Source organism: Chanodichthys erythropterus, chromosome 10 (assembly GCF_024489055.1).
Source record: "Chanodichthys erythropterus isolate Z2021 chromosome 10, ASM2448905v1, whole genome shotgun sequence".
NCBI classification, from domain to species: Eukaryota; Metazoa; Chordata; class Actinopteri; order Cypriniformes; family Xenocyprididae; genus Chanodichthys; species Chanodichthys erythropterus.
Genome location: NC_090230.1, coordinates 35,167,416 through 35,194,004, shown reverse-complemented (window position 1 = coordinate 35,194,004; position 26,589 = coordinate 35,167,416). Strand labels below are relative to the sequence as shown.

The 26,589-nt window shown below is 37.2% G+C and overlaps 1 protein-coding gene across 1 annotated transcript in view; it reads right to left on the bottom strand.

Annotated features, from left to right (window-relative positions):
* Positions 1-6,874: 6,874 nt before the first annotated feature.
* Positions 6,875-26,589, bottom strand: part of edil3b (EGF-like repeats and discoidin I-like domains 3b) — a 28,181-nt gene continuing 8,466 nt past the window's right edge. The window contains exons 5-11 of the mRNA XM_067397531.1: positions 19,402-19,515; positions 15,930-16,111; positions 13,277-13,432; positions 12,735-12,879; positions 12,465-12,649; positions 8,881-9,036; positions 6,875-7,024 (exon numbers count right to left, since the gene is read on the bottom strand). Coding sequence (XP_067253632.1) covers positions 6,875-7,024; positions 8,881-9,036; positions 12,465-12,649; positions 12,735-12,879; positions 13,277-13,432; positions 15,930-16,111; positions 19,402-19,515 — 1,088 coding nt within the window. The remainder of the gene's footprint in view (positions 7,025-8,880; positions 9,037-12,464; positions 12,650-12,734; positions 12,880-13,276; positions 13,433-15,929; positions 16,112-19,401; positions 19,516-26,589) is intronic.

Here is a 26,589-nt window from a genome sequence, read left to right as displayed (position 1 = left end):
GCTGTCCTTGTCGACAAAACCAGCGGCAGATGGTAAACAGTAATTATGTTCCATAAATAAGTAACACAATCCACCATAAAACGTGCAAGAAGTAAATAAGGAACTGCTTGAAGCAAGCTAGTGGTTTGCTGGACGCTAGACACTACTTCCGCATTTGTCCACGGCACTGTTGTCATGTGGTTTTTACGTCAGTAAAGGCGGTAACAAAGGTAACTGACGTCATTGACAGGCGACTGCACTGCCCCGTGTCGGTGTTTAGAATGGGAATTTTCTCAAGATTTACAAGTAGTTTAAAACATTAGAGATATTGTTAGTAATCAGCTGGACAAAATATATAGCACCAGCCTAGTGGTTTTTGGATATTTTACTGCAAAAATTTTACATATTGTACCTTTAACAGGGACAAATTAAGTATAAAGTAAAGAGATCTCTTCTGAAATTCTAGAGAAATGGGATTATTTGATCTCAGGGAGTAGTAAATGACATTATGAAGAGATCTCTTTTGTGATTTTTTTTTTTTCATTAACAAAATAGTAACATCAAAATCCACTCGCCACTCTTACACACCATTTTCGACTCAAAATGAAAAACATTTTATTAGTTTTGGCCGTCATTTTCAAAGTGCAAGTTTTTAAAAATGATACTGTTATTGTCTCCATGTAAACTACAAAAATGTGAATTTTTCTCCCACTTTTGTTCTGACCAACTGAGGAAAAAAGCATTAGGCCTACAATAAATTATGCTGCCAATGATTAAATCTAACGATCGCTTAACTCGGATCACATCAAACCCTGCAAATCATTATTACTGTTATACTTTCTCAAATCGTTAATGTTAACAACTTCAGCATTACTATGACTATGTGTATATTAGCGTTACCTGTAGATTTCAATTTCTGTATCCACTCAACAGTCCAAAGTCTTTTGCTTTTGACTATATGTGAATCTCCAGTTGTCACAGATGATTGTCATTTGGATCTTTCTGGATTACAATCCGCCATCAAAATGATAAGTTTAATTATTTCAGCTGCTATAAATGCTCCATTACGAGCAGCATTCTCACATGATAAAACTGACTAGCCTGGACGGGACTCCTTCCTTTCTGTTTACGGACGTGACTTAATGACGCACAGACGAACTGCTGCATGCTCGAATTTCCCACGGAAATTGTCGCTCTAATAATAAAACATTATTACAAGCTTACTGTTGTGAAACGAGCTAAGATATTGAGATGGTTATGTACTTGCTCAAAAATTGATTTTGGATCATTTTTAACCAAAAAAAGTTACGGACTGCAGCTTTAAAATAATCCATGTGACTCCATTGGTTAAATCTTAATTTTATGAAGTGTGTTGGTGATTAATATTTTGTAAATAAAGTGGTAAATTATGTTTTTTTTTTTTTTTTGCACAAACAAAGCACATAAAATTGTTGTTAAACCACTGGAGTCACATGGATTACATTAATGATGTCTTTACTACTTTTACAGGGCTTGAAAGTGTCAGTTGCGTAGCTGTCAGTGGAGGGACAGAAAGATTTAAGATTTCATTAAAAATGTTTTCATTTGTTTGTGTTCCTAAGATAAATGAAAGTCTTACAGGTATTGAACGACGAGGTTGAGTAATTAATGACAGAATTTTCATTTTTGGGTGAACTAACCCTTTAAGTTTTAATGTGATTTTGTCATTTTCATTAGTTTTTCATTTTATTTTTATTTTTAGTTTTAATATACAGTATTTTTATTTTAGTACTTCAACTTATTCTGGTTAGTTGCTAAGGCAACCTTCTAATTTAAATTGTTTTTTAAGCTTAAGTTTTATTTCAGCTTTTTTTTTTTTTCAATTACCAATTTTTAATAGTTTTAGTTTTAGTTAACAATAATAACACAGCTCATAATTATAGACTCTAAATGAATCACGGTAACACTTTAAAATAAGGTCTCATTATGTGAACATTAGTTCGTTGTTTCCCAACCCTGTTCCTGGAGGCACACCAATACACATTTTGAATGTCTCCCTTATCTGAACCATATATTTCTGGTCTTGGAATTTCTACTAACGAACTGATGAGAATCAGGTGTGTTTGATTAGGAAGAGTTGGAAAATGTGTACTGTTAGTGTGCCTCCAGGAACACTGCATTAGTTAATGCATTAGCTAACATGAACTAACAATGAGCAACATTTTTTAATATTTGTTAATGTTCATTAATAAAACCTTATTGTTATTGTAACCTTATACAGCCATTTTGCAAGAAACTATCACAATACGTGATTCTATAAAGTAGCTATAAATTAAGTAGCCTAGTTGAAAATGATCTCAGTGTATTTAAAGTCATAGAGTCTCAGATGAGGTGATTTAGCAAAGCATCAGGTGTTGTGAGCTTTCTGAATGTATCTCAGAGAGCCGCAGTGTGTTTTCTTAGTGCTGACATTATCAGGAGATTTTCATGCATTTTTCATGTGCTTCAGCTCAGAGGAAGAGCCTGTGAGATAACGGTGCATTTAATTGCTTCAGAAATTCATGTCAACCTCTGTCCATACATCTGAGAACTTAAATCACCTCACATTCTGTATGATCACATTGCTCATTTGTGTGTTTTAACTTTGCAATTTTGCGTCATTCGTGTAAATGACATCAAAGTCGATATTAATCACATCTGTCAGTTCTGATTATGTTTGCAGGTGAATGAACCCGTCATCTTCAAGTGTTAACATCTGACACTTTTTCTTCCTTTACAGCTTTTTAAAATGCTTAAAGTCAATTTGCACCTTTGCACATTTTCAGATGACTGTGTGTGAGTGTGTGTGTGCTGTCCTGGTAAACCCTACATTATGGGGACAAAATGTCCCAGTGTAACTGAAGAAAGCTAGTAAGACATGTAAACCTCACTCCCCTGGTCTCAAGAGTTTGAATCCCACTCAAAGTAGGTTGAGTAGGACTGGTTGTATTTGGTGCCGTGACCCGGATAGGAGTGAGGTTTAGCAGGGTGAGCGTAACTCACTGTGCATATAAACCTCACTCCCCCGGCTTCAAGAGGTGCACTAGTGACTGACACTGGAGACCGCTGTCTTTAGCGTCCTTGTTAGCACACCCACCTACCATGCTGAAGACGCTGGTTCGAATCCCGCTCGGAGCGGGTTGAGTAGGACCGGTTACATTTGGTGCCGTGACCCAAGTGGGAGTGAGGTTTAGGGGGGTGACCATAACGGAAGCAAGCTAGTAAGAGATGTGCATGTGAACTTCACTCCCCTGGCCTCAAGAGGCGCACTAGTGATAGCATCTTAGCATCTTTGTTAGTGTGCCCGCCTCCCATGCCGGAGACGCTGGTTCAAGTTCCTCTTGGAGCGGGTCGTGTGGGACCTGTTACACCCACAAAGATGGCAATATCTGAAGTCCTTGTCCTTGTGAGTGCATTTTTTGGTCGGCATAAGAAAAATAGCTTATAAATCACACTAAATGATGTTTATTGAAAATGTAAAAATGCAGAAAGTTTTCTGTGATGGGTAGGTTTAGGAATAAGGGATAGAATATACAGTTTGTACAGTATAAAAATCATTACATCTATGGAAAGTCCCCATAAAACAATGAAACCCAACGTGTGTGTGTCTGTGTGTGTGTGTTACTAAGGTTATCATGTCAACATAATCCAAATATTCTTATTTCTAGATAAGGAAGATCCAGCTAAAACAGATGGTAGCTGGTTAACATGGTTTCTAATTGGTCCAAGCTGGTTTAGATTGGTGAGTTAGGTGGCCTAGAAGCAGGTGGACCTGATGTCAACCTGACAGACCACTATGGACCAGCAGTAAACCATCTGTAAGGTTCCAAAGAGCAGTTTGGACATCTTAAAGGGTTAGTTCACCCAAAAACGAAAATGATGTCATTAATGACTCACCCTCATGTCGTTCCAAACCCGTAAGACCTTCATTCATCTTCGGAACACAGTTTAAGATATTTTAGATTTAGTCCGAGAGCTTTCTGTCCCTCCATTGAAGATGTATATACGGTATAAAGTCCATGTCCAGAAAGGAAATAAAGACATCATCAAAGTAGTCCATGTGACATCAGTGGGTTAGTTAGAAGTTGTTGTTATCGAAAAAACATTTTGGTCCAAAAGTAACAAACACTATGACTTTATTCAGCATTGTATTCTCTTCCGGGTCTGTTGTCTATTCGTGTTCATGACTCCGATTCTTCTTCTTCTTCTTTCCTGTTTTACGGCGGTTGGCATCCAGCTTATTGGTGCATTTCCACCCCCTTCTGCTCTGGACAGTGACGCTGCTGACGTGTTATCCGGTGTGCCCGAGCTTCGTTTACAGTCTGAGGGAGACGCACGCTGTATTCAAGCTATTCTACATTGTTTGTATTTTGGTATTGCTATATTTTTTAAAATATTGTGTAAGTGTGCATGTCGCGGATGTCCTAATCGCCAAAAACAATCACGGCGACGTAAAAGTGCATTACCAACGAAGACAGATGAAAGGATTCAATGGAATCGATTCAATGGAATCGATTCAATGGAATCGATTCAATGGAAAGGATTCCGGAAGAGAAGACAATGCTGAATAAAGTCGTAGTTTTTGTTATTTTTGGACCAAAATGTATTTTCGACGCTTCAAAAACTTCTAACTAACCCACTGATGTCACATGGACTACTTTGATGATGTTTTTATTATCTTTCTGGACATGGACAGTATACCATACATACATTTTCAATGGAGGGACAGAAAGCTCTCGGACAAAATCTACAATATCTTAAACTGTGTTATGAAGATGAGCGGAGGTCTTACGGGTTTGGAACGACAACTTCGGTAAAGTTGGTTTTATATTCGCACATTCGGACATCCGTATTCAATAGCCTTGTTAATCACACTACATTGGACATTCAGTGGACATTCACAAGTAAATATGCCATTAAAACAATACTTGCCTATTTTGATCGACTGTGAAAAATGTTGTAAGTTGAAAATCGTTGGTTGTCAATATCATGTCGCTGCTTAAAATTCGCAAACATTAATTTATTACACATTTATTGGAAAGTCGGAATTTATCAGAAGTCCGAATGTGCGAATATAAAACCAACTTTACCGAAGTGGAACGACATGAGGGTGAGTCATTAATGACATCATTTTCATTATTGGGTGAACTAACCCTTTAAGCTGGTATGCAGAATTGATACATGTCAACATACAAAGTCTGATGTGTGTTACAGAATGTACATCAAACCAATCTACAATCGTCAACCCAATAGCTTTCCTCTGCATACTGTATTTTATGAAAGTCATTGTGTTCAAGGTCAGGCCGTGTGCTTTTTGTGGTTATTGAAGCATGCAAAGTGAAAACATCAGCGAAATCGGAACAGACCTACAACTAAATGTCCTTATGCATATTCAGACACATTGGATATAGAACTGTAGCTGTGCAGGAACAGTCTCACAGTTTGAATTTTATTTTTAAAATGACCAGTTCAGTAATACTATATTACATTATAATCAGTTCAGTAACTGTCCAGTGAATACTGCTATGAAGAAATAGAAAGCTAGTATAGATCTACATATACCAAACTGCTCTGGCTGTATACTGTATTATATTTACACATTTTCAAAAACACTACAAAAGAAAGAAATAAAGGAAAAAATTGTATGCTTGCTACAAGTCGACATGAAACGCAGCCTGCAACCCATTTCACTTATATATTGTTACATATTTCTGAGTGAAACGTGATATTCGACGGTACAAATTGTTTTCCCCCAATCTAGGTACTAATTTAATTTAGATTTCATGGATATTTGACTTTGAATATATATGAAATACTGAACACTATATTGTTCTGAAATAATTCTACCTGTAGCTGTATATGTAGGGAGAGTGGGGTAAGATGTGTCACCCCTTTATTTTAAGCAGTAAAATATTTTGAATATTTAAATTTTTCTGGGTTATGAAAATGCAAATTATGTGCAGCAACATATTTAGAATGGGATTATGTCTTAGTAAATTGTTCTTTTTCATTTATATTCATATGTATTGGAAAAGTAAATATATTTACATTTTTCCTAATTATTCAATGTACGCCATGATATGTCACAGGTTACCCCTAACATGGGGCAAGTTGTGTCACTGAACCACTGTGGCTATTTTAGACACTTTCTTCTGAAATATGATCATATCACATTAGTTCAATTTCAGCAGAAAGTTCCACTGTCTATTGTCAATAGTGTAGCGACGCTTAAAGACATGAGCAAGATATGAAATCGCAATTGCAAGAAAGAAGTATATTAATATTTATATTAATTTCTTAATGTATTTATATCTCACAATTTTTTTCTCAGAATTCTGAGGAAAAAAAGTCCAAACTGTGAGTTAAAAAGTCACATTTACTGGAAAAATTCACCATGATTCACCAATTCACCATCTTGATAAGCGGCACAGTTTACCCCACTCTCCCCTACTATTCATTCTTTGATTTTGCTTTGATTGAATATTAATAAATTACAAATGAACACCATTCAGTAGTTAATATACATAAATTTGTAAGAATGTTAACAGTTCTCAGTACCCCCTAAATCATGAACTCAAAGTACTATTCTAGCAGGTGACCTTTGACCTGAGTGCATTCAATTGACCTACTTCAGCTGTTTATACTCTCAAATAAAAGTAGTCATTTGTACAGTGACAGTAACATTTAAAAAGCATTGTGATATTTTCAGAAAAAAGAAAAAAATCCATTCAAAGTCATTACAATCATAATCGACTGTAATCAAAAGATCTTTCATTTTCTAATCAGACCAGCCAAGTCTCAACAGCATCCTTGAAAGATCACCATTAGAAACGTTTAAAGTTGTTTTTACACAGTCCGTCATAAATGTGGCAAACTTTCACTGTTCCTCCGGACAGCCCAGAAGCTCCGCCCTCATAGTGATGCGTCCGTACCACGACCACGGAAGAATCCGAACGAATCGGGCGTAGATCGGCGGATCTATCACGTTCTTTCTGTGCGTTTCATTGTCAAAGTTTCCTTGAAAGATCTGCCAAAGACACAGAAGGACAATGCATTATTAAAAATGCTGAATCAGGTGAAAGCACCACATTCTGATGTCAGGTAAAAGTGCACAATAATGCGGCAGCGAAATAGGCCATATAAAGCAAATGTTTGGCTTTCATACACCCTTAACCTGCGCTCTTTTAATAGCGCTCGTTAAAGGACGTCGTTCATAGATTAGTCCTCTGAGAGAATCTATTCCAGTAGACTGTCTCTTATCAGCACACTGTCAGAATAGATTACCCACCCAACGCCACTAACAATCCCCAACCATGACACTCATGACTTTACAGTGTGTGTGTGTGTGTGTATTCAGAGGACAAAAACCACTGTCTCTGTATATTCAGAGGGAAGGAAGAGGGTTTTGAGGAGAAAAGATAACACTTCACATCTTGAGACTGAAAAAAAAAGTGAAAAAAAGGGAATGTTTACTTAAATTCTATCATTATTCACCCTCATGAGTAAATCTGGATGATTTGAGGGATAGTTGAGCCAAAAACGAAAATTTTCCCATGATTTACATTTTGAAGCCAAAAAAAAAACTAGCTTATGTTCATCTGAAAGAAGATAGTTGTATACACCTAGGATAGCTTGAGGGTGAGTAAATTATGGGATAATTTTAATTCTATGGAACAACAAACTATTTTTTTCATTTATTAAAATATTTTAGTAATAAATAACAATATTTACCTACACTAGGTCAAAGGTTTAGAGTCAGCAATATTTTTTAATATAAGTTTTTAAAAGTCTCTTCTCACCAAGGCTGCATTTATTTGATCAAAAATACAGTAAAAACAAAAATATTTATCAATTTAAAATACCTGTTTTCTATTTGAATATTATTTAAAATGTAATTTATTCCTGTGATTCAAATCTGAATTTTCAGCATTATTACTCCAGTGTTCTGTCACATGATCCTTCAGAAATCATTCTAATATGATGATTTGATGATCAAAACATTACATTTCTTATTATCAATGTTGAAAACATTTTTGTCAGAATTCATTGATAAATAGAATGTTCCAAAGAACAGCATTTATTTTTTAATAGAAATCTTTTGTGAAATTATAAAAATCCTTACTGTCACTTTAATGCATCCTTACTGAAAAAAAAAGTGTTATTATTTTTTATCTTAATGACCTCATACTTTTGAACGGTAGCATGCTTATGTATTATTATGTATAAAATTCTTTTTGTGTTTATTTAATTAAAAATGATGGAAAATATGCTATGATTATTTCAAGAATTTCACTGGACTTTAGTTGTTACATTAAACACTCTACCTGGCTACAGTGGCTGTTAAAAATAATATTGTGTTGTATATTGAATATTGTCAAAATCTGAAAAATATTAATTTTACACACTTTTATAATATTTTATTTTAAAATAACAAATAATCAATCAATGCACTCAGAAGCACCTGGAACACCTTAGCAACCACATAGCAAGACTGAAATCAGTCAGGTTGTATTTGTCTAATAATTGTTAATAGAAGGACTTCTGCTGGAGTTTTGTGTCTGACAAAAGCTTTTGTCTTGTCAGCTGCTGCCGCTCCGGACTGGAAGCGTGGAGGTGATTCTTCAGCTGGAGGTGGGAGATTGTCATAAAAATGCTGAGAGGTTCAAAATTTCTCGCAGTTAACGTCAATGTCATGTCCTTCACTGAGTTTGTGTGAGAGGCTCCATCTATTCCTTACAATCACCTGAGTGATTTTTGTGAAAGACATTAAAATATCATAAGGTAAAGAGGGTAAATAAAGAATAAAGTATAGTATCTCATTCGATCAAAAATGATACATACAGGTTCGTTCACATACTCCATTGAACACAGCAAGTGTCCTACCTTATCCTTCTGTTGTTTCTCATCCTGATATACGAGCCATTTCTCTCCATCATTACTGAACGCCAATTTAAAGGAACCAACAAACTGCACATGCCCGAAATCTTTGGCTCCTTGGGTGATAATTCCTGTGATTTTGGTTGTAATCAGCAAATCCACCTGGTGATAATGAGAGAGAGAGAGAGTTTCTACAGACGTTTCTGTGAAGAAAACAGCAGCCCACAGCCCGCATAAATCACTGGAGACAGCACATTTTACACTCAAAAAAAAACAACAAAAAAACTTCTAAAACATCTATTATAATACAATCAAATATTTACGATTTGTATGTTGCTTGCAGGAAACGGTATTTTAGTTTTTTCATCAACATACACAGCTAATTTTGAAGGGAGAAAATGGTGTAGTTATGGTGTATTGAGCTCAAAGACAGATTTCAGCAACAATGAAATAAAATGATGAAAAGGAAATAGTAAAATTGCAGGAGTAGCTGTGCAAAAATAGAAACGGGGCATCCAACTGAAGGCGCCTGCAGTGTAGACGGCTCTGCTCGTGTCTAAAAGTGTCACTGTAAAGTAGGTCATACCTCTGCAAATCACTAGAAAGGTGTCTGAGGGTAAAACAAATCTCACACCTGCTTTGGTAGGACTTTCTCTCAAACTGTTATCTGTTTAATACAGCTTGAATTTAGTGCCCTTCACGGGATGATGGACGTCAGAGTAAATCACAGCGCTCGTCTGCACTGCAGAGTTTCCCCTCGGAGGACCGGAGTAAATCAGCGGCACTGACACCGCAGGAACGTCTTCAGGCCGCTGGATTCTGTGAGTCTATTACTTTAGTGGTATTACAGGATTTCAAGGCTGCTGTAATTAACTGCTCTGGAGCTTCTTGTTTTTTTGCTAAAACAGCCAGTCCTGATTAATGAACTTGGCTTTTATTAAAATAAGCCGTGCCTCATGAAAATGAAGATGACATGATGCCCAAAGGCCTGAAACTACAGTGTGCTTCTTTAAATTCGGCATATACATTTCAGGATGGTTAGGGTTGGGCAAAACTCAGAATTTGCTGTTTTTCAATTAATTGATTAAATTGGCCACACCCACAGGGTGTGTTTATGTAAATACACACGTATTTAAAACATAAAAAAATGACATTTATATTTTTATCATAATAGATCAAATAACTTTAATAAGATTAATTATAATAAAATAATTCAAATTATTTTTAAGTCTCTTTATTTTAAGATAAATTTTGCAGACTAATGTCTTTTTAAAAATTAATTAACAATCATCAAAGCAGAATTTAACTCTGACAAAGCACCATTTTGTTTTCAAATAGCTCTTGAAATAATGACATAATTATTTGTTTATTATGAATTATATATTATAATTAATATATAGAGTAAATTAAAATGTATTAAATACAATGAAATAAGTTCAAATGTACAATAAGCACATTTGTTCTCATTTCATTATATTTAATAATTTCACATCATAGGTGAAACTTTTTTATATTTTTATTTTTTTTATTTTAAAATTAAAAAATATTGTTTTTACAGTATTGAAATTAGTTTAGAGAAATATATACTCAGTTATATGAAGATAAATAAATATTTAAATAAATATCAAACTTGCTATTTTAATCATTATTATTATCATCATATAATATTTCTAGAAATAGCTCATATGATAACATATTTATGGATAATACATATTAAACAATGAAATGTAGGCATATAATTAAAATCTACAGCTGTTATATGAATGTTTTGTTGGGTTTCCTACATCCTGAACAGGGCACAACTGTGCAGTCAGTTTCTTTCGCTCTCTCTCTCTCCCTCTCTCTCTCTCTCTCTCTCTCTCTCCTCCTGCTTCTGTATTATTCTTTCATGAGGACTGAGGTTCTGCTTTCTGACCTGGACTGACGTGAGCAGCATTCACAGTAGCTCTGCAATCTCAGAGGAGGGTTTGAGCGGCTGGGCTGGGCTCTGCAAGCATGCAGGTGTAATATAATATATACATTAGCTGTTCTCTCGGATCCAATTTCCCAATCTCAGTTCAATGGATACAGATTCAGCCATTTAAAGCCATCATGGCTCTCAGTTCTGAGACCGAGCTCAGATTTACAGTCAGTTATAACAGCAGGGCAAACACTGACAATGAGCAGTCTACCAGTTTAGCTAGATTAGTGATGCTGGTGGTGCAGAAGATGACCTCAAACTGACCTGTGAGTGGACAGGGAGGATTATAAGAGAAATTAAAGATTATCCTGCAGTATATTGATTGCATGAGGATGAATTTGTTTATGTGGCATACAAAATTTGGGCTAAAATCATATACTGAACAAGGCTGATGCCAGATCCTACCACCCGCCTTGTGTCAAATTCAGCCCACTTGGATCTCTAAATGATCCTGCACTGGCTGAAATAACTTTTGTAATATAATATACTATTTGGTGCCTACTTAGAAATCCTAAAATCACCACATAAATATTCTCTGGTTGTCTTAAAAATAATACCAGCTGTTTATCACTCCAGTTTGTGCTTGTCACTGTGTGACTTTTCAACTCCCTCAGTGGCAGAAACTGTACAAAGTTATGAATATTTAATGTAGTAGACACTGTTTAGTTCATGATTGGTTGTCTTGTTGCTAAATAACATTTGAGCACCTTTGGCACCACAATTCCAGATCGGGCTTCATAAACCAGGATTTATAGTGTTTTTAACCGTGGGTTTAAAAATTATGATATCAAAGAAAAAAACAACAGAAAAGAAAAGAATGACCAGACTGGTTCAAGCTGATAGAAAGGCAACAGTAACTCAAATAAGCACTCATTGCAAACGAGGTGCAGAAGAGCATTTCTGAAGACAAAACACGTCGAACCTTGAAGCAGATGGCCTACAGCAGAAGAAGACACACCAGTGCCACTCCTGTCAGCAAAGAACAGCAAACTGAGGCTACAATTCACACGGGCTCAACAAAACTGGACAATAGAAGATTGGAAAAACGTTGCCTGGTCTGATGAGTCTTACTTTCTGCTGCAGCATTCAGATGGAAGGGTCAGAATTTGGTGTAAACAACAAGAAAGCTTGGATCCATCCTGCCTGGAATCAACGGTTCAGGCTGCTGCTGGTGGTGTAATGGTGTGGAGGATATTTTCTTGGCACACTTTGTGCCTCTAGGTACCAATTGAGCATCTTTTCAGGTAGATGCCACAGATTTGCTGACCAAATCCCTTTATGACCATGGTTTACCATCTACTTCCATCAGGATAACACACCATGTCAAAGCTCAGATTATCTCAAACTGGTTTCTTAAACATGACAATGAGTTCACTAAACTCAAATGAGCTTCAAAGTCACCAGATCTCAATCCAATACAGCAACTTTGGGATGCGCTGGAACAAGAGATTCACATCATGGATGTGCAGCCGACAAATCTGAAGCAACTGTGTGATGATATTCAGTATGTCAATATGGACCAAAATCTCTGAGGATTGTTTCCAGCGCCGTGTTGAATCTCTGCCACAAAGAATTAAGGCAGTATGTACATATATAGTGCTATATACAGCATGGATGTCTAAAGTCTCACCTGCAGCCACTGTGATTGGTCGTTATGGGCTGACGTCCATGCATTGACCTTGCCCTGTTTGTCCAGTCTGGCCTTGGAGGGTTCCCAGGAGAACATGTCCATGTTCAGGGTTTGAAACACACTGGAGGAGGTTATTTGATAGTCCTGGATGTGTCCGGTCTTCATCCCCATGGGCTCTGAGCATCCTGAAAAAACAATTGCAAGAGTGAACATAATTCTCATGACTCATGACTGTGTTGAACACTGCGCCCATAGTGTCAAAACACAGACCTGTGAGCTCACAGCCCAGGAGCTCCATTCGCAGTGTGCAGTGTTTCCTGCAGACTTGTGGGTAAACGCGGATGTACTGCGCTTCAATCGGTGGGCTGAAGGAGTTGGCTGAGGGGGCATTGTTATCGGTATTTCCTGTGAATATCTGCATTAAAATAGCATAACTTTTAATAGCAAAAATAAAAAATACTTCACAAATCGTGCAAATATGTACAAATATTATAAAACACCAAAAGCATTGCTTATTATCCTCAACATTCGCAGGTCAAATAATCACGTACAATGATGCTAAATCATATAAAACAAGAATTCAAATATAGCTGGCCTAAATTAAGATAAATGTTACATTGAAGGGATAAAATTGTTCACAGGCAGATTTGTTGCAGATGTATAAAATAAGAAGAGTCTGACTGATAAAAATAAAAACTGGAAAGAGGGACAAGTTGGCAGGAGAAGTTCTTAAGCAGACACTTTCCTAATTTAAAAAAAATCCCCCCAGGCTCTCTCATCTCATCTGGAACGAACGGTGTGCCCCGTCTTACCATGTCCTCATCTGTGTCCTTGACTTTAAACATGCTCCAGGCCTTCCCGTCATCGCTGTATGCCACTTTATATGATTTCACATACTCAGGGCTTCCGATTCGCTTGGCACCCTGTGTTATCAGTCCGGTCACCCTCATTCTCTGCTGTAGATTTATCTGTGAGGGGACAGCACAAAATCGATGGCCTCAGCTCACAAGATGAACGAGTGAAGCCTTGTGGGCTGTGGAGTAATAATTTGTCCCTATCAGAAATTGCTGTGGTAGAGACAATAATGGCCATGTATCTGGAGAGGGGCTGTGTGGAAGTTAGCTATGAAAGTTTGCACTGTAAAAAGCAAATAAATCTGAAATCTTAAATTGTAAATGTTTTCATATACTGTATATTATATACATTCGGGTTCTGGAAGGAAAAACGGGATTCTTTTTCTCCATAGGGAAACGATAACTTAACGATAACAAAAACGTATAAACCTTTAAAGATGGACCTGTTGTGAGTTCTGAGGTTGTTAATTGATAATATATTTTTGTGGAAGCCATCTGATTGCATTATTTCAACTTATTTTTAAAAGAATTGTTTTTAAAGTGAATTAGAGGTGAAAAACTACATTACCCACGATGCTGTGCAGAAATTCCACCAATCAAAATACCCCATAGATTTTTTTTAATTAATTTTTTTAACTGCCTATTTTGGGGCATCATAAACTATGCACCGATTCAGGCTGCGGCCCCTTTAAATTGCGCGCTCCCTGCCTCCTGAACTCTCAACTATAATACAGTGCATTTACAAAGTTCACACAGCTAATATAACCCTCAAATGGATCTTTACAAGATGTTCGTCATGCATGCTGCATGCATGTGTCGGATCATATGACCATAGTATTTATTTGGATGTTTATATTTGATTCTGAATGAGTTTGATAGTGCTCCATGGCTAATGCTACATTGTTGGAGAGATTTATAAAGAATGATGTGTTTATGAATTATACAGACTGCAAGTGTTTAAAAATGAAAATAGCAACTCTTGTCTCTGTGAATACAGTAAGAAACGATGGTAACTTTAACCACATTTAACAGTACATTAGCAAACATGCTAACGAAACATTTACAAAGACAATTTACAAATATCACTAAAAATATCATGTAATCATGAATCATGTCAGTTATTATCGCTCCATCTGCCATTTTTCACTATTGTTCTTGCTTGCTTACCTAGTCTGATGATTCAGCTGTGCACAGATCCAGACGTTAATACTGGCTGCCCTTGTCTAATGCCTTGAACATGGGCTGGCATATGCAAATATTGGGGGCGTACATATTAATGATCCTGACTGTTACTTAACAGTCGGTGTTATGTTGAGATTCGCCTGTTCTTCGGAGGTCTTTTAAACAAATTTACACAAGAAGGAGGAAACAACAGTGTTTGAGACTCACTGTATGTCATTTCCATGTACTGAACTCTTGTTATCAACTATGCCAAGATAAATTCAATTTTTGATTCTAGGGCACCTTTAAAGGGGACCTATTATGCCCCTTTTACAAGATGTAATATAAGTCTCTGGTGTCCCCAGAATGTCTGTGAAGTTTCAGCTCAAAATACAGCTTAAAATTTTGGGGTTTGTGATGTCACCAACCCGGGAAGAAGCTTGTTGTAGTCCTACCAGATGTTTGTTATAGTCCTTTAAAAAGCGATTTCTATAAAACAAAAAAAAATCTCCCTTTTCATTGAACTTTGAACATGTAACTTTGCAGATGTTGTTTATGTGCAAACATCAAACATTACAGATATTATGTACTGTATGCTTATTCTTCTGTATGTTCCCGTTCTCTGCAATAAAAAAACCCCAAAAAACAGCAATATTACACACTAACTAAAGTTAAAAAAGTGAAATCATAATCAAGGACCCCTTTAATACAAATTAAATGTATTATTATTATTAATTATTAAATGATTTATTTTAAACATCTGTTTTTGCTTTAGTACAATGACAATGTAAAAGCCAAAATTTCATTTTTATTTGAGGTCCTTGCCATCTAGTCATTTGAAAACCCATGCTGGGTTGTATCACCACTTGATGTCCAATGTAAAATGTGGCTCCTGATGCAAAAACAAACTCTAAAGCAGCAATGAGGACATCTGAGGACTAGACACACAGGTAACATAGTTTTCCAGCAACAAATTGAGGTCTTATTTAAAAGCATATTGGCATCAAAGCCTTCTTTAATCTCTAGAGCACAAAAATGGAGTCAGGCAGACGAAGGACGCCAAGCAGAACAAGGCCAGGGGCGCTGGTGTTGTGTGGGCATAGCTGGTGGCAGTGTGCGGTTGTCACTTAAGTCATTACGATGGCTGTGAACGCCCACACTGTTCTTTCTGTGTGTCTCCTAATGAAATCATGCCTTTCGAAGTCCTAAAATCTCTAATGAAATTTGCCTCCAAGTATAAACTAATTACTGTGGGGTGTTTATACTTTTCCTTGAAAGCAAGGAACACAGCAGTGACTGTGTTGAATGGTTGGTATGCAGTTTTGAAGTTAAGTTAAGTATAAAAGCATGGGATGAGACTTAAATGTGTACTGTATTAAGAAATTAATAGTCTTTTTGTTTAAGTTAGCTTAGATTTTCATTTATTGCAGTCAAAATGTGGCAGGATTACCTGAATCCATGGATATCGATCGCCCTCGGCTGCACTCCAGGCATTGACGAGGCCCTTCTTGTTGAGTCGGGCGAAGTACGGAAACCACTTCTGCAGTCCAAACAGAGCTCGATGCGTGGAGGAAGCTGTTACCTGCTGGTTTGAAATGATCCCCCCTTCCATACCTAAAGGTCCAGAACATTCTGAGAGAACAGAAAGACAAAGAGATGGTAAGAGAAATCACATATAACGTATTCTCATCTTAAAGGGATAGTTCACCCAAAGATGAAAATCCCATCATTAATCATGTCGTTCCAAACCCGTAAGACTTACGTTCATCTTCAGAACACAAATGAAGATCTTTCTGATGAAATCTGAGAGCTTTCTGTCCCACCATTGACGGCTACGCAGCTACCACTTAGATGTTTTAAAAAGTTCATAAAGAGATAAATTGAGTGGTTTAGTAATTTTCTGAAGAGACTAGATCGCTTTATATGATGAACAGATTTGATTTAGTCTTTTATTCATATATAAGCATTGATCAGTGAACATAAACAGAAGCTTAACACAACCTGCTTGACGCACGAGAACAAACCTCATTGGTTCTTGTGGAAGCTCAAATGTGCTGCTTAACACGAGAATGAACCTCATTGGTTCATGCAGAATCTCAAATGTGCTGCGTAACACGAGAATGAACCTCATTGGTTCTTGCGGAAGCTCAACAAGCTGGGTAACACGAGATTGAACCTCATTGGTTCTTGCAGAAGCTCAAACGTACTGCGTAACACGAGATTGAACCTCATTGGTTCTTGCAGAAACTTGATCTTCCATTTACCACAACTGATGTGTGCGTTGATTGTTTATATGTGAATAAAAGCCTAAATTCAATCTATTCATCATATAAAGCGACCAAGTCTCTTCAGAAAGTTTGGAATAAACTGCTCAATTTATTTGAATTAGCTTTAAGATTCTTGCGGAATCTCAAACGTACTGCATAACACTTGAGAATGAACCTCATTGGTTCTTGCGGAAGCTCAAACGTGCTGCGTAACACGAGAATAAACCTCATTGGTTCTTGTGGAAGCTCAAACATACTGCGTAACACTCGAGAATGAACGTCATTGGTTCGTGCGGAAGCTCAAATGTGCTGCGTAACACGAGAATGAACCTCATTGGTTCATGCAGAATCTCAAATGTGCTGCGTAACACGAGAATGAACCTCATTGGTTCTTGCGGAAGCTCAACAAGCTGGGTAACACGAGATTGAACCTCATTGGTTCTTGCAGAAGCTCAAACGTACTGCGTAACACGAGATTGAACCTCATTGGTTCTTGCAGAAACTTGATCTTCCATTTACCACAACTGATGTGTGCGTTGATTGTTTATATGTGAATAAAAGCCTAAATTCAATCTATTCATCATATAAAGCGACCAAGTCTCTTCAGAAAGTTTGGAATAAACTGCTCAATTTATTTGAATTAGCTTTAAGATTCTTGCGGAATCTCAAACGTACTGCATAACACTTGAGAATGAACCTCATTGGTTCTTGCGGAAGCTCAAACGTGCTGCGTAACACGAGAATAAACCTCATTGGTTCTTGTGGAAGCTCAAACATACTGCGTAACACTCGAGAATGAACGTCATTGGTTCGTGCGGAAGCTCAAATGTGCTGCGTAACACGAGAATGAACGTCATTGGTTCGTGCGGAAGCTCAAATGTGCTGCGTAACACGAGAATGAACGTCATTGGTTCTCACATGTGAAGCAAACATACTTGATCTTCCATTTTCCACAACTGATGTGTGCGTTGATTAATGTTTATATGTGAATAAAAGCCTAAATTCAATCTATTCATTATATAAAGCAATCAAGTCTCTTCAGAGAGTTTGGACTAAACTGCTCAATTTATTTGAATTAGTTTTAAGATTCTTTATGAACTTTTTAAAGCTTCAAAGTGTCAGTTGCATAGCTGTCTATGGAGGGACAGAAAGCTCTCAGATTTCATCAAAAAGATCTTCATTTGTGTTCCAAAGATAAACGAAAGTCTTACGGGTTTGGAATGTCATGAGGGTGAGTAATTAATGACAGAATTCGCATTTTTGGGGATCTGTCCCTTTAAAATATCCAGTTGTTTTCATTCTCATAGACATTTAACTGGAGAGATTTTGCTCAAGTGACATTCTTCTCAAATGATAATCCTGAGAAAAAGACCACCATAATCTCTATAGGGAGTTTCAGAAAAGATCTGAACCAAAGTAAACAATCAAAAGTTAGATGTTTCAATATATAAAACGAAATGCTTAAAATCAAATTCTTCCAAAACTGAATGTTCACATTCATTTCTATATGTTGTTTCATTCGAACCTGTTTTATTTTTAAAAGAAATATCAGTAACTACTCTGACAGAGTGTCCTGCAATACTCTACTGAATATGCAGCACAAAACAGGCAGTCTCCTTTCTCTAAAAAATAAATGTAATAAGGGAAGATTAAGCAATTCAAAGGAATACCACAAATGCAGTGTTCTTTGGTCTCAAACGATAATATGATAATATCATTCTTGCTCTCGCAGTTTCCTGCCACAGACTCCGTATCGACACCGGAAATGCCATTTTTCTCTGTTTTGTCCTCAAAAACATCTGGCAGGTCTGAACTTTTGGATGCAATGTCCTTGGATTCATCGATGGATACTGTGTCCTTGCTCTCACACACAGAGATGCTGTCTTCACTCTCGAAGCCTAAGATGTCCTCCCTAGGGTCATTGCTGTCATCGGTTCGTCCACCTGCGGAGATGGCGCCCGCTCGCTGGGACATCAACGGAGTACTTGAACCGTATCCACTTAACGATCGCACCGACTGGGGAGATTCAAAAAGGAGCCGCAGGCTGTTCAGACTTGCCCGTAGGGAGCTTTGCCTGCTATGCTTGGACAGCATGATCGCAAACCAAACCTTATTGTGGGGAGTAACTTTATATACGCTCCTCTGAGAGCCGTGTAAGTAAGAGTGCATGACAGTAATCTTCAACTAATTCTATTATGCATTCAAAGATGTGTTAAACTACAGCTGGGGAATATCTTGTTTTGAGTCAGTGCAAAAAATACCAGCAAATAAGTCACGGTTATGTAAGTATTGGTATTCTCTCGAGTCCTGGAGCGTACGGTGAGTTATGAGGGATTTCTGGTACACTCAGGAGCAAGAACATCTAGGAAATGTTGCGTGGACAAAAATAAGCAACACAGAATCAGTTCCCTGCCTGAATTCATTGAAATGACAGAATGATTTCACGAGCAACGTGGTACCCTACTCTGTCAAAGTCATATTGGCCTCATTCACTCAGATTCTCCTAAAAAAGCTGTTGAAGGCAGATGGCTCTCATCCCCAAACTGACACACACAGAATCCAGTTTTAGTTTGAGTTTGCTCCTCAAGAGATGATAACGAATATTTATGCACATGGGTTTAATTAAATGAGGTGATGAAGTCGATTCTCACTTACTGTACTGACAGTTCCGCCCCATGTATTCGCCGGGACATTGGCAGGTGTAGTTTGCTCGCAGGTCTGTGCAGCTGCCGCCATTTTTGCAAGGATTTTTCTCACACTCGTTAACATCTGAAAAGACAAGCAGACATTCACAGACACCTCAGGAAATGATCAAAAGCGACAACTTGGAAAAAAAGCTCCAAAAGGTCAAATATTGTTTCTCATTATCTGCTGATTTGCCACAGTGATGATAAATCTCTCTCATCATCATACCGATTTACATCGAAACTGCTTATTTACTTGCTGAGAGAAACTAAATGCAGAGAAGGAAATATTATTGCTTAAATGTGGTTCATATGAGACTTTGATACTGAAGTATCTACTTTGTCTCTAATGTCAAGCTTAAGCAGATTGTAGGAAAATGTATGCATTAGTGTTGACACGATCTTGGAATTTCCAACTTCGATATGATACCTTGAAAAGCATTGATATTCAATACCATTTTCGATACCGCAGGGAAAACTGCCATATATGGCTCAATGACGTGACGGATCATTTTTTTTGTCCAAAGGCCTTAATAGTAATAAAAAACAAAGATATGACAACCAAAGTATGCAAGTCAGTATAACTACATCTCTTTTATTGAATTCCAAAGGTTTTAATTATATTTTGCTACATATAAAGGTATTTTAAAGATTTTGAAGTGTCAAAAGGTCATTCGGTTTAACCGTCCAAAGGCCAATACAGCCATTTAATTTGTGATTAAAATACCTAAAAATATAATAAATGTATATTTTTTTTTATTCTGGCATGATTTTATAACATCATATTAACATAGTGCAAAATGGTATTAAAATTATGCATAGAAGTCGCTGCTTTGTTATAAATCCAGAAAAATTAATTTAATTGATGTCATTCGGAGTTACCAATATAAAAGGATTGTTTTGGATCAAGTCACGCGGTCAGTATTCTGTGACAGGATGTGACATCATTCAGAAATAATTATATCTTCATTATGTTTTTTAAAAACCTTATTCTTCAATGACCAATATACCTCCATACAAGATAATTTGTTATTATCTCATAATTTTTTAATAATTTGGTTGCGAAAGCTTACACACAGCACAGGGAGGCTTTATTTGAATCATTGAACTAAATTTACAACAAAAAAAAGACAAGTAAACAGTTAGTAATAAAATAAGAACAAATTGCAAACAATAGCACAAATAACTGCAATAGAATAAAGAGATGAATAAACATGGCTTTAAGTTTTTCAGGTGGGTCTAACAGTAGTATTCAGGTAAGAAAAACTACAGAAATTAAAGTAATCAAATGTGAAGACTATCCTGTGTTATTTTATTGTAAAAATGAAATACAGATTAATGCTTCCAATTAGAGTTACAAAAGTTATTTAGTCAAGAGCAGAGAGTGATTTTCTTTTTCTTTTTAATTTTTGTTCTTTGATTAACATGACAGACAGCTGCAGGTTTATTAGACTGCTGTCACTTTAAGTGTTTATGCATGGATCCATTATACTTTTATACTTTTCCATTCCACTGCACTACTTTTCCATTGTTTTTCAATACAAACACGTGCTAGACGGACGTTTTTAACCTTTGCGCTCACGTCTTGCGTCTTTTGCAGTGTCTTGTGCATGACGGCATTCTAAAAATGCGCTGCATTCTAAAAATGCGCTGCTTAAGTTAAAAGAAGTTCAACTTTTAAAAAAAAATGCTTCTCTAGACCTTGCACTTTTTTTTCGTTCCACTGACCTGCGTCTGTGTGAAATGGCCCTTATACAACATGCATTTTCTCTCGACTATTTACATTACAAAACAGACTGTTTTACCTGAATACTCAGCAAGACAGGCATTTTGACACCATTTTGTGTGTATTTGACCGTTTAAGTGCAATAAGCCATGAAAAAGAAGACAATTTGGAACTGTTTGAGTGGCGGCTTTATGAAAGCGCTATTTATATAGATCAGTGGTGGGTGTGCTTTTGGTGTGAGTACAAAAATTGCGGGAACGCCTAAAATTATACACAATACAAGGACTATTCAACCGGAGTAAATGAGACGAGTGAGTGAGAGGAGGTGTGTGTCAGTTTGCTGTCAGAGAGAAGAGAGAGCAGGAACGTGCAGCTGGTATCGGTAAATCAATACTGCAGAAAAAGTGTATTGGAACCATTTCAGTATTGATACGTATCAAAATATTGATATTTTTGTCAACACTGGTATGCATAAGATTGTATGAATTCATATGAATTTGCCACCAGTTCGCCAAAATGTAAAATAGTTGCTAGTTGCCATGAAATAAGCATCCACTCCTTGTAGAAAAGCTCACGTTGTCCTATCTCAGTGTTATGCTGCACTGACTTCTCACTTTGATTTTTAAGCAGCACAAAAGGAACTCAAGAGACTCGTTACAGACAACAAACTGTGGGGTTGTCCGAGCTGAAATTCAGAGATCTGCAAGGTGGAGCATAGGCTCAATTGTTTCAGGTATCTGGCAGAGATAAACCACACCTCTGGGTTTACCACAGCAGAAGAGCACTTGAGGGAAACAACAAAATCCACAGCTTAAACAGCATCATCTCATGGGCACTGAAAGTATGGATGAACAGAACAAATGTGGGATTTAAGGATCTTGTGGGGTTGTGCCAAAATAAGAAGAAAAGCTAAAGGAATAGGACTTTTAATTTCCCATTGCAATTTCAAAACTAGACTTTTACATTTCTGAAGAAAATGTGAGTGGGTCTTGCTCATTGTCACGATGCTGGATTGTTATGGAAGGTTTCCAGCTCTTTGCTGCAAAGTGTTTAGAGTAGTTTTTAGCATGTTGCTATGCGGTTGCTATACTAGACTAAATCAGTCTGATATTCTGGTCTCTAGATATGCCTCAGTTCCCCTCTCAGTGTAAGTCTACATGATTCCACCCATTCAAGCGCCATTCATTACCATTATAAAGCTGGGAATAGCCAGGATATTTGTTAATATAACTCCAATTGTGGATAATTTTAATTGTGGGGTGAACACCCCTTTAATTAGGCTGTATTTGATACTGTACCTTTAAGGTAAATGTCCTCTGTTGTGATGTGCTAACCTGTAGTTGTCACAGTTCTCACCTGGGTGCAGTGATGCATATGCATTGATATGTAAATGTGGGTGGTCATATGTCAATGTGCTCATACTGTACTTGTGATGATGAGCATATTAAGGGCCAGATTTACTAAACAGGGCAAAATTAGCATGCGCCTGCAATCTAATAAAAGTGCAGATGGGAGTGGAATGTTCTGCGAGTGATCTACTGACAATGCGCAAATTCAATTTCATCTCAAGCACACAATCAGTTGTTTTTTTTTTTGGTGCTGGTGGTGGTGGGGGGTGTAAGTATTGGCGCAAATACCACTGAATTTACTACCGCAGACCTTGGTAAACCATGTTGCATGACTCACTTAATTACTCTCCATCCATAAATTTTGCATCTGAAAAGGGAAACTCCAATAAATGCTTATGCAATAAGGTCAGGTGCAAAAATAACTGTGTCCAATGCTGTTCTTTTGGACTTCCTATTCATCAAAGAATGCAAAATATTGTATCAGGGTTTCCACAAAAAATAGAAAATAATAATGTTTCTTGAGCAGCAGATCAGCATATTAGAAGGATTTCTGAAGGATCATGTGACACTGAAGACTGGAGTAATGATGCTGAAAATTCAGCTTTAATCACAGGAATAAATTGCATTTTAAAATGTATTCAAATAAAAAAAAACAGTTATTTTATAATATATGTGTGTTACTGTATTTTGGATCTAATAAATGCAACTTTTTTTGCATAATAGACTAAATGAATGCTTAAGAAAAAAAAGGTTTAAAAAGCATTTTAAAAATCTTACCAACCTAAACTTGAAATAGTAGTGTATTGAACGCTTTTATTTCAAAACCAAAAGAAAACTAAGTCCATGATATGACCCCCAACACAAAGCATTGTTTTCACTTTGGCACATTCATAGTGGGGAATGACCATTGGCATTCAGCCTTCATACTAGTCATGTGCATCCAAGCACCGCTGTCAGTTGCGATAGAACAAACTCGTCCTGATTGGTGGGATTCCCTCCGTGGGGCCAAAGTCCAGCCAGTCAAGCAAGTAAATTGGTGTGAGGAACAGAGGGGGGTTGGTCGGCTGTCACGCTGGATTTGTGGTACTGTACGCTTTTTCCATAGTAAAACACAGAGTCTCTGACCTAATAAATGTCTTTTTGAGTTCCTTTTGGTTGCTTCTTCCCCTGATCAGAGCTTGTGCCATTGTTGAACACATGCTGATTTCAGCATTCCATTTCTTACAAAATGCAAATTCAGTGTGCTGAGTTGTGCCAAGGCAACTAGGTTAATGAAGTCAGTGATGCTTCACACAGTATGAACATTAAGTCAGAACCAGCATCAAATACTGCATAGATGATATAGATGAGGATGGCAGCACTCCCCGAGGTGGTATGTACTTCACTTCTTTATGGCTCTTCTACAACAGTTTCACGGGATTGCACCAGTTCTCCTGTGAACCTCTTATTGAAAATGAATTGTGATCTAGCAGGTAACTTTTTCCCTGTGCTATACTTTCTCGCCCCCTCTCACTTCTGCTGCAATCTGTCTGTCTGCTCATGGTAAAAGCCACTGACATACAGTTGCCATTTTATTGGTCTATTAAAGCAAGGAAAATATACATTTTTTAGGAATTCAACTGGAGATCTTACATCACAGTTTCTTTCATTTGTATTTTTTAACTTAAAGGGTTAGTTCATCCAAAAATGAAAATTCTGTCATTTATTACTTACCCTCATGCCGTTCCACACCCGTAAGACCTTCGTTAATCTTCAGAACACAAATTAAGATATTTTAGTTGAAGTGAGGCCTCCATAGGGAGCAATGACACTTCCCCTCTCAAGATCCATAAAGGTACTAAAAACATATTTAAATCAGTACATGTGAGTGCAGTTGTTCAGTATTAATATTATAAAGCGACGAGAATATTTTTGGAGCGCCAAAAAACCTAAATAACGACTTATTTAGTGATGGCCGATTTCAAAACACTGCTTCAGGAAGATTCGGAGCACAAATGATTCAGTATGTTGAATCTGCTGTTCGGAGCGCCAAAGTCACGTGATTTCAGCCGTTGGCAGAGTTTGACAAGCGATCTGAATCATGATTCGACACACTGATTCATTTATGCTCCGATGCTTCATGAAGCAGTGTTTTGAAATCGGCCATCACTAAATAAGTGGAAGAGAGGAAGTGTCATTGCTCCCTATGGAGGCCTCACGGAGCCATCGGATTTCAACTAAAATATCTTAATTTATGTTCTGAAGATTAACAAAGGTCTTACGGGTGTGGAACGGCATGTTTTTCATTTTTGGATGAACTAACCCTTTAATAATTCTCTGTCTTTGATGCTTTAGTTTTTATTGATTTAAAATTCACTTCTGCTGTATTATTTCTGTTTTTTCTGTATTTCTGTATTATTTCTATTCTGCTGCTATATTTCTGTTTATAGTAAAAGCAACAAACATAGAGTTTCAATATTTCTTGGTCTACACACACACATGGCCTTTCTAGTACCAGGTTGGACCACCTTTTTCCCTCTGAACTGCCTTAATTCTCTGTGGCAGAGATTCAACAAGGTGCTGAAAACATTCTTCTGTGATTTTGGTCCATATTGTCATGATAGCATCACACAGTTGCTGCAGATATGTCGGCTGCACATCAATGATGTGAATCTCCCGTTCCATCACATCCCAAAGTTGCTCTATTGGATTGAGATCTGGTGACTGTGGAGGCCATATGATTCTAGTGAACTCGTTGTCAAGTTCAAGAAACCAGTTGAGATGATTTGAGCTTTGTGACAGTGCATTATCCTGCTGGAAGTAGCCTTTAGAAGATGGTACACTGTGGTCATAAAGGGATGGATATGGTCAGCAACAATACTCAGGTATATGCTGTGGCGTTTAAAAGATGCTCAGTTGGTACTAAGAGGCACAAAGTGAAAAGCAGAAATCAAGACTCATCAGACCAGGCAACATTTTTCCAATAGTCTTATTGTCCAGTTTTGTTGAGCCCGTGTGAATTGTAGCCTTAGTTTGCTGTTCTCAGCTGACAGGAGTGGCACTGGTGTGTCTTCTTCTGCTGTAGATCATCTGCTTCAAGGTTGGATGTGTTCAGAGATGCTCTTCTAAACCTCGGTTGTCACAAGTGGTTATTTGAGTTATTGTTGCCTTTCTATCAGCTGAACCAGTCTGGTCATTCTCCTCTGACCTCTGGCAACAACAAGGCGTTCTCGCCCACTGCTGCTTACTGGATATTTTCTCTTTTCAGTCCATTATCTGTAAACCCTAGAAGAGGTTGTGCCTGAAAATCCCAGTAGATCAGCAGTTTCTGAAATATTCAGACCCGTCATGTGCTGCCATGTGATTGGCAGATTAGATATTTGCGTTAAGCAGTTAAACAGTGAGTGTATCTGTCTGTCTTTTGTATTATTTCATCACACATTGTCTTTTCCAACAAATCTCAATGGAACTCTTTACACAAGCATTATAATGGAATAATGGTCTAAGCAGCGGATGTCATTTATGTCTAGTGACATCCCTGGTTTTTTATACCTGTCACACTCAGCTAAACATCCTACATGAGGCCAATGCTGTGAAGTCTAATTATTATGAAAAAAACCAAGCAGGTCATGGGGACTGGTGCAGATAATGAGACCGAATGTCATTCTCCAAAATGATTTTCTAAGGCCGTCGCTCAGTCTGTTTTCACCCAGCCTCCAGCTGCTAACTAAGCCTCAGTGTCTTATCTTTCTCAGCTGTACTTTCACTCTGGCATTAATTATAGACCACGCTTAGAAGTCAATTCAGGAGACAGTGCAAATTAAGGTCACTGATGCACATGTGTGATGTGTATTAAGCTGTGCAGGCTGTGTAGAACAGAGCACAATATTCTTTCTCCCAATCCATGAAAAATGCAGGCGGTGTGTGAGGTAACCACAGAAACAGGAGAATCAGGACAAAAAACAAAACAAATAATAACAAGCTCTTACAGCAGCAAACAGACAAAAAATAGCTCTTTGTTAATTATGTTCTTGTCACTTTGCTAAGTGTTCTGGTACAATACACTATAAAAGTGTTTTTGAGATTAAATGAAGCCGAAAAACAT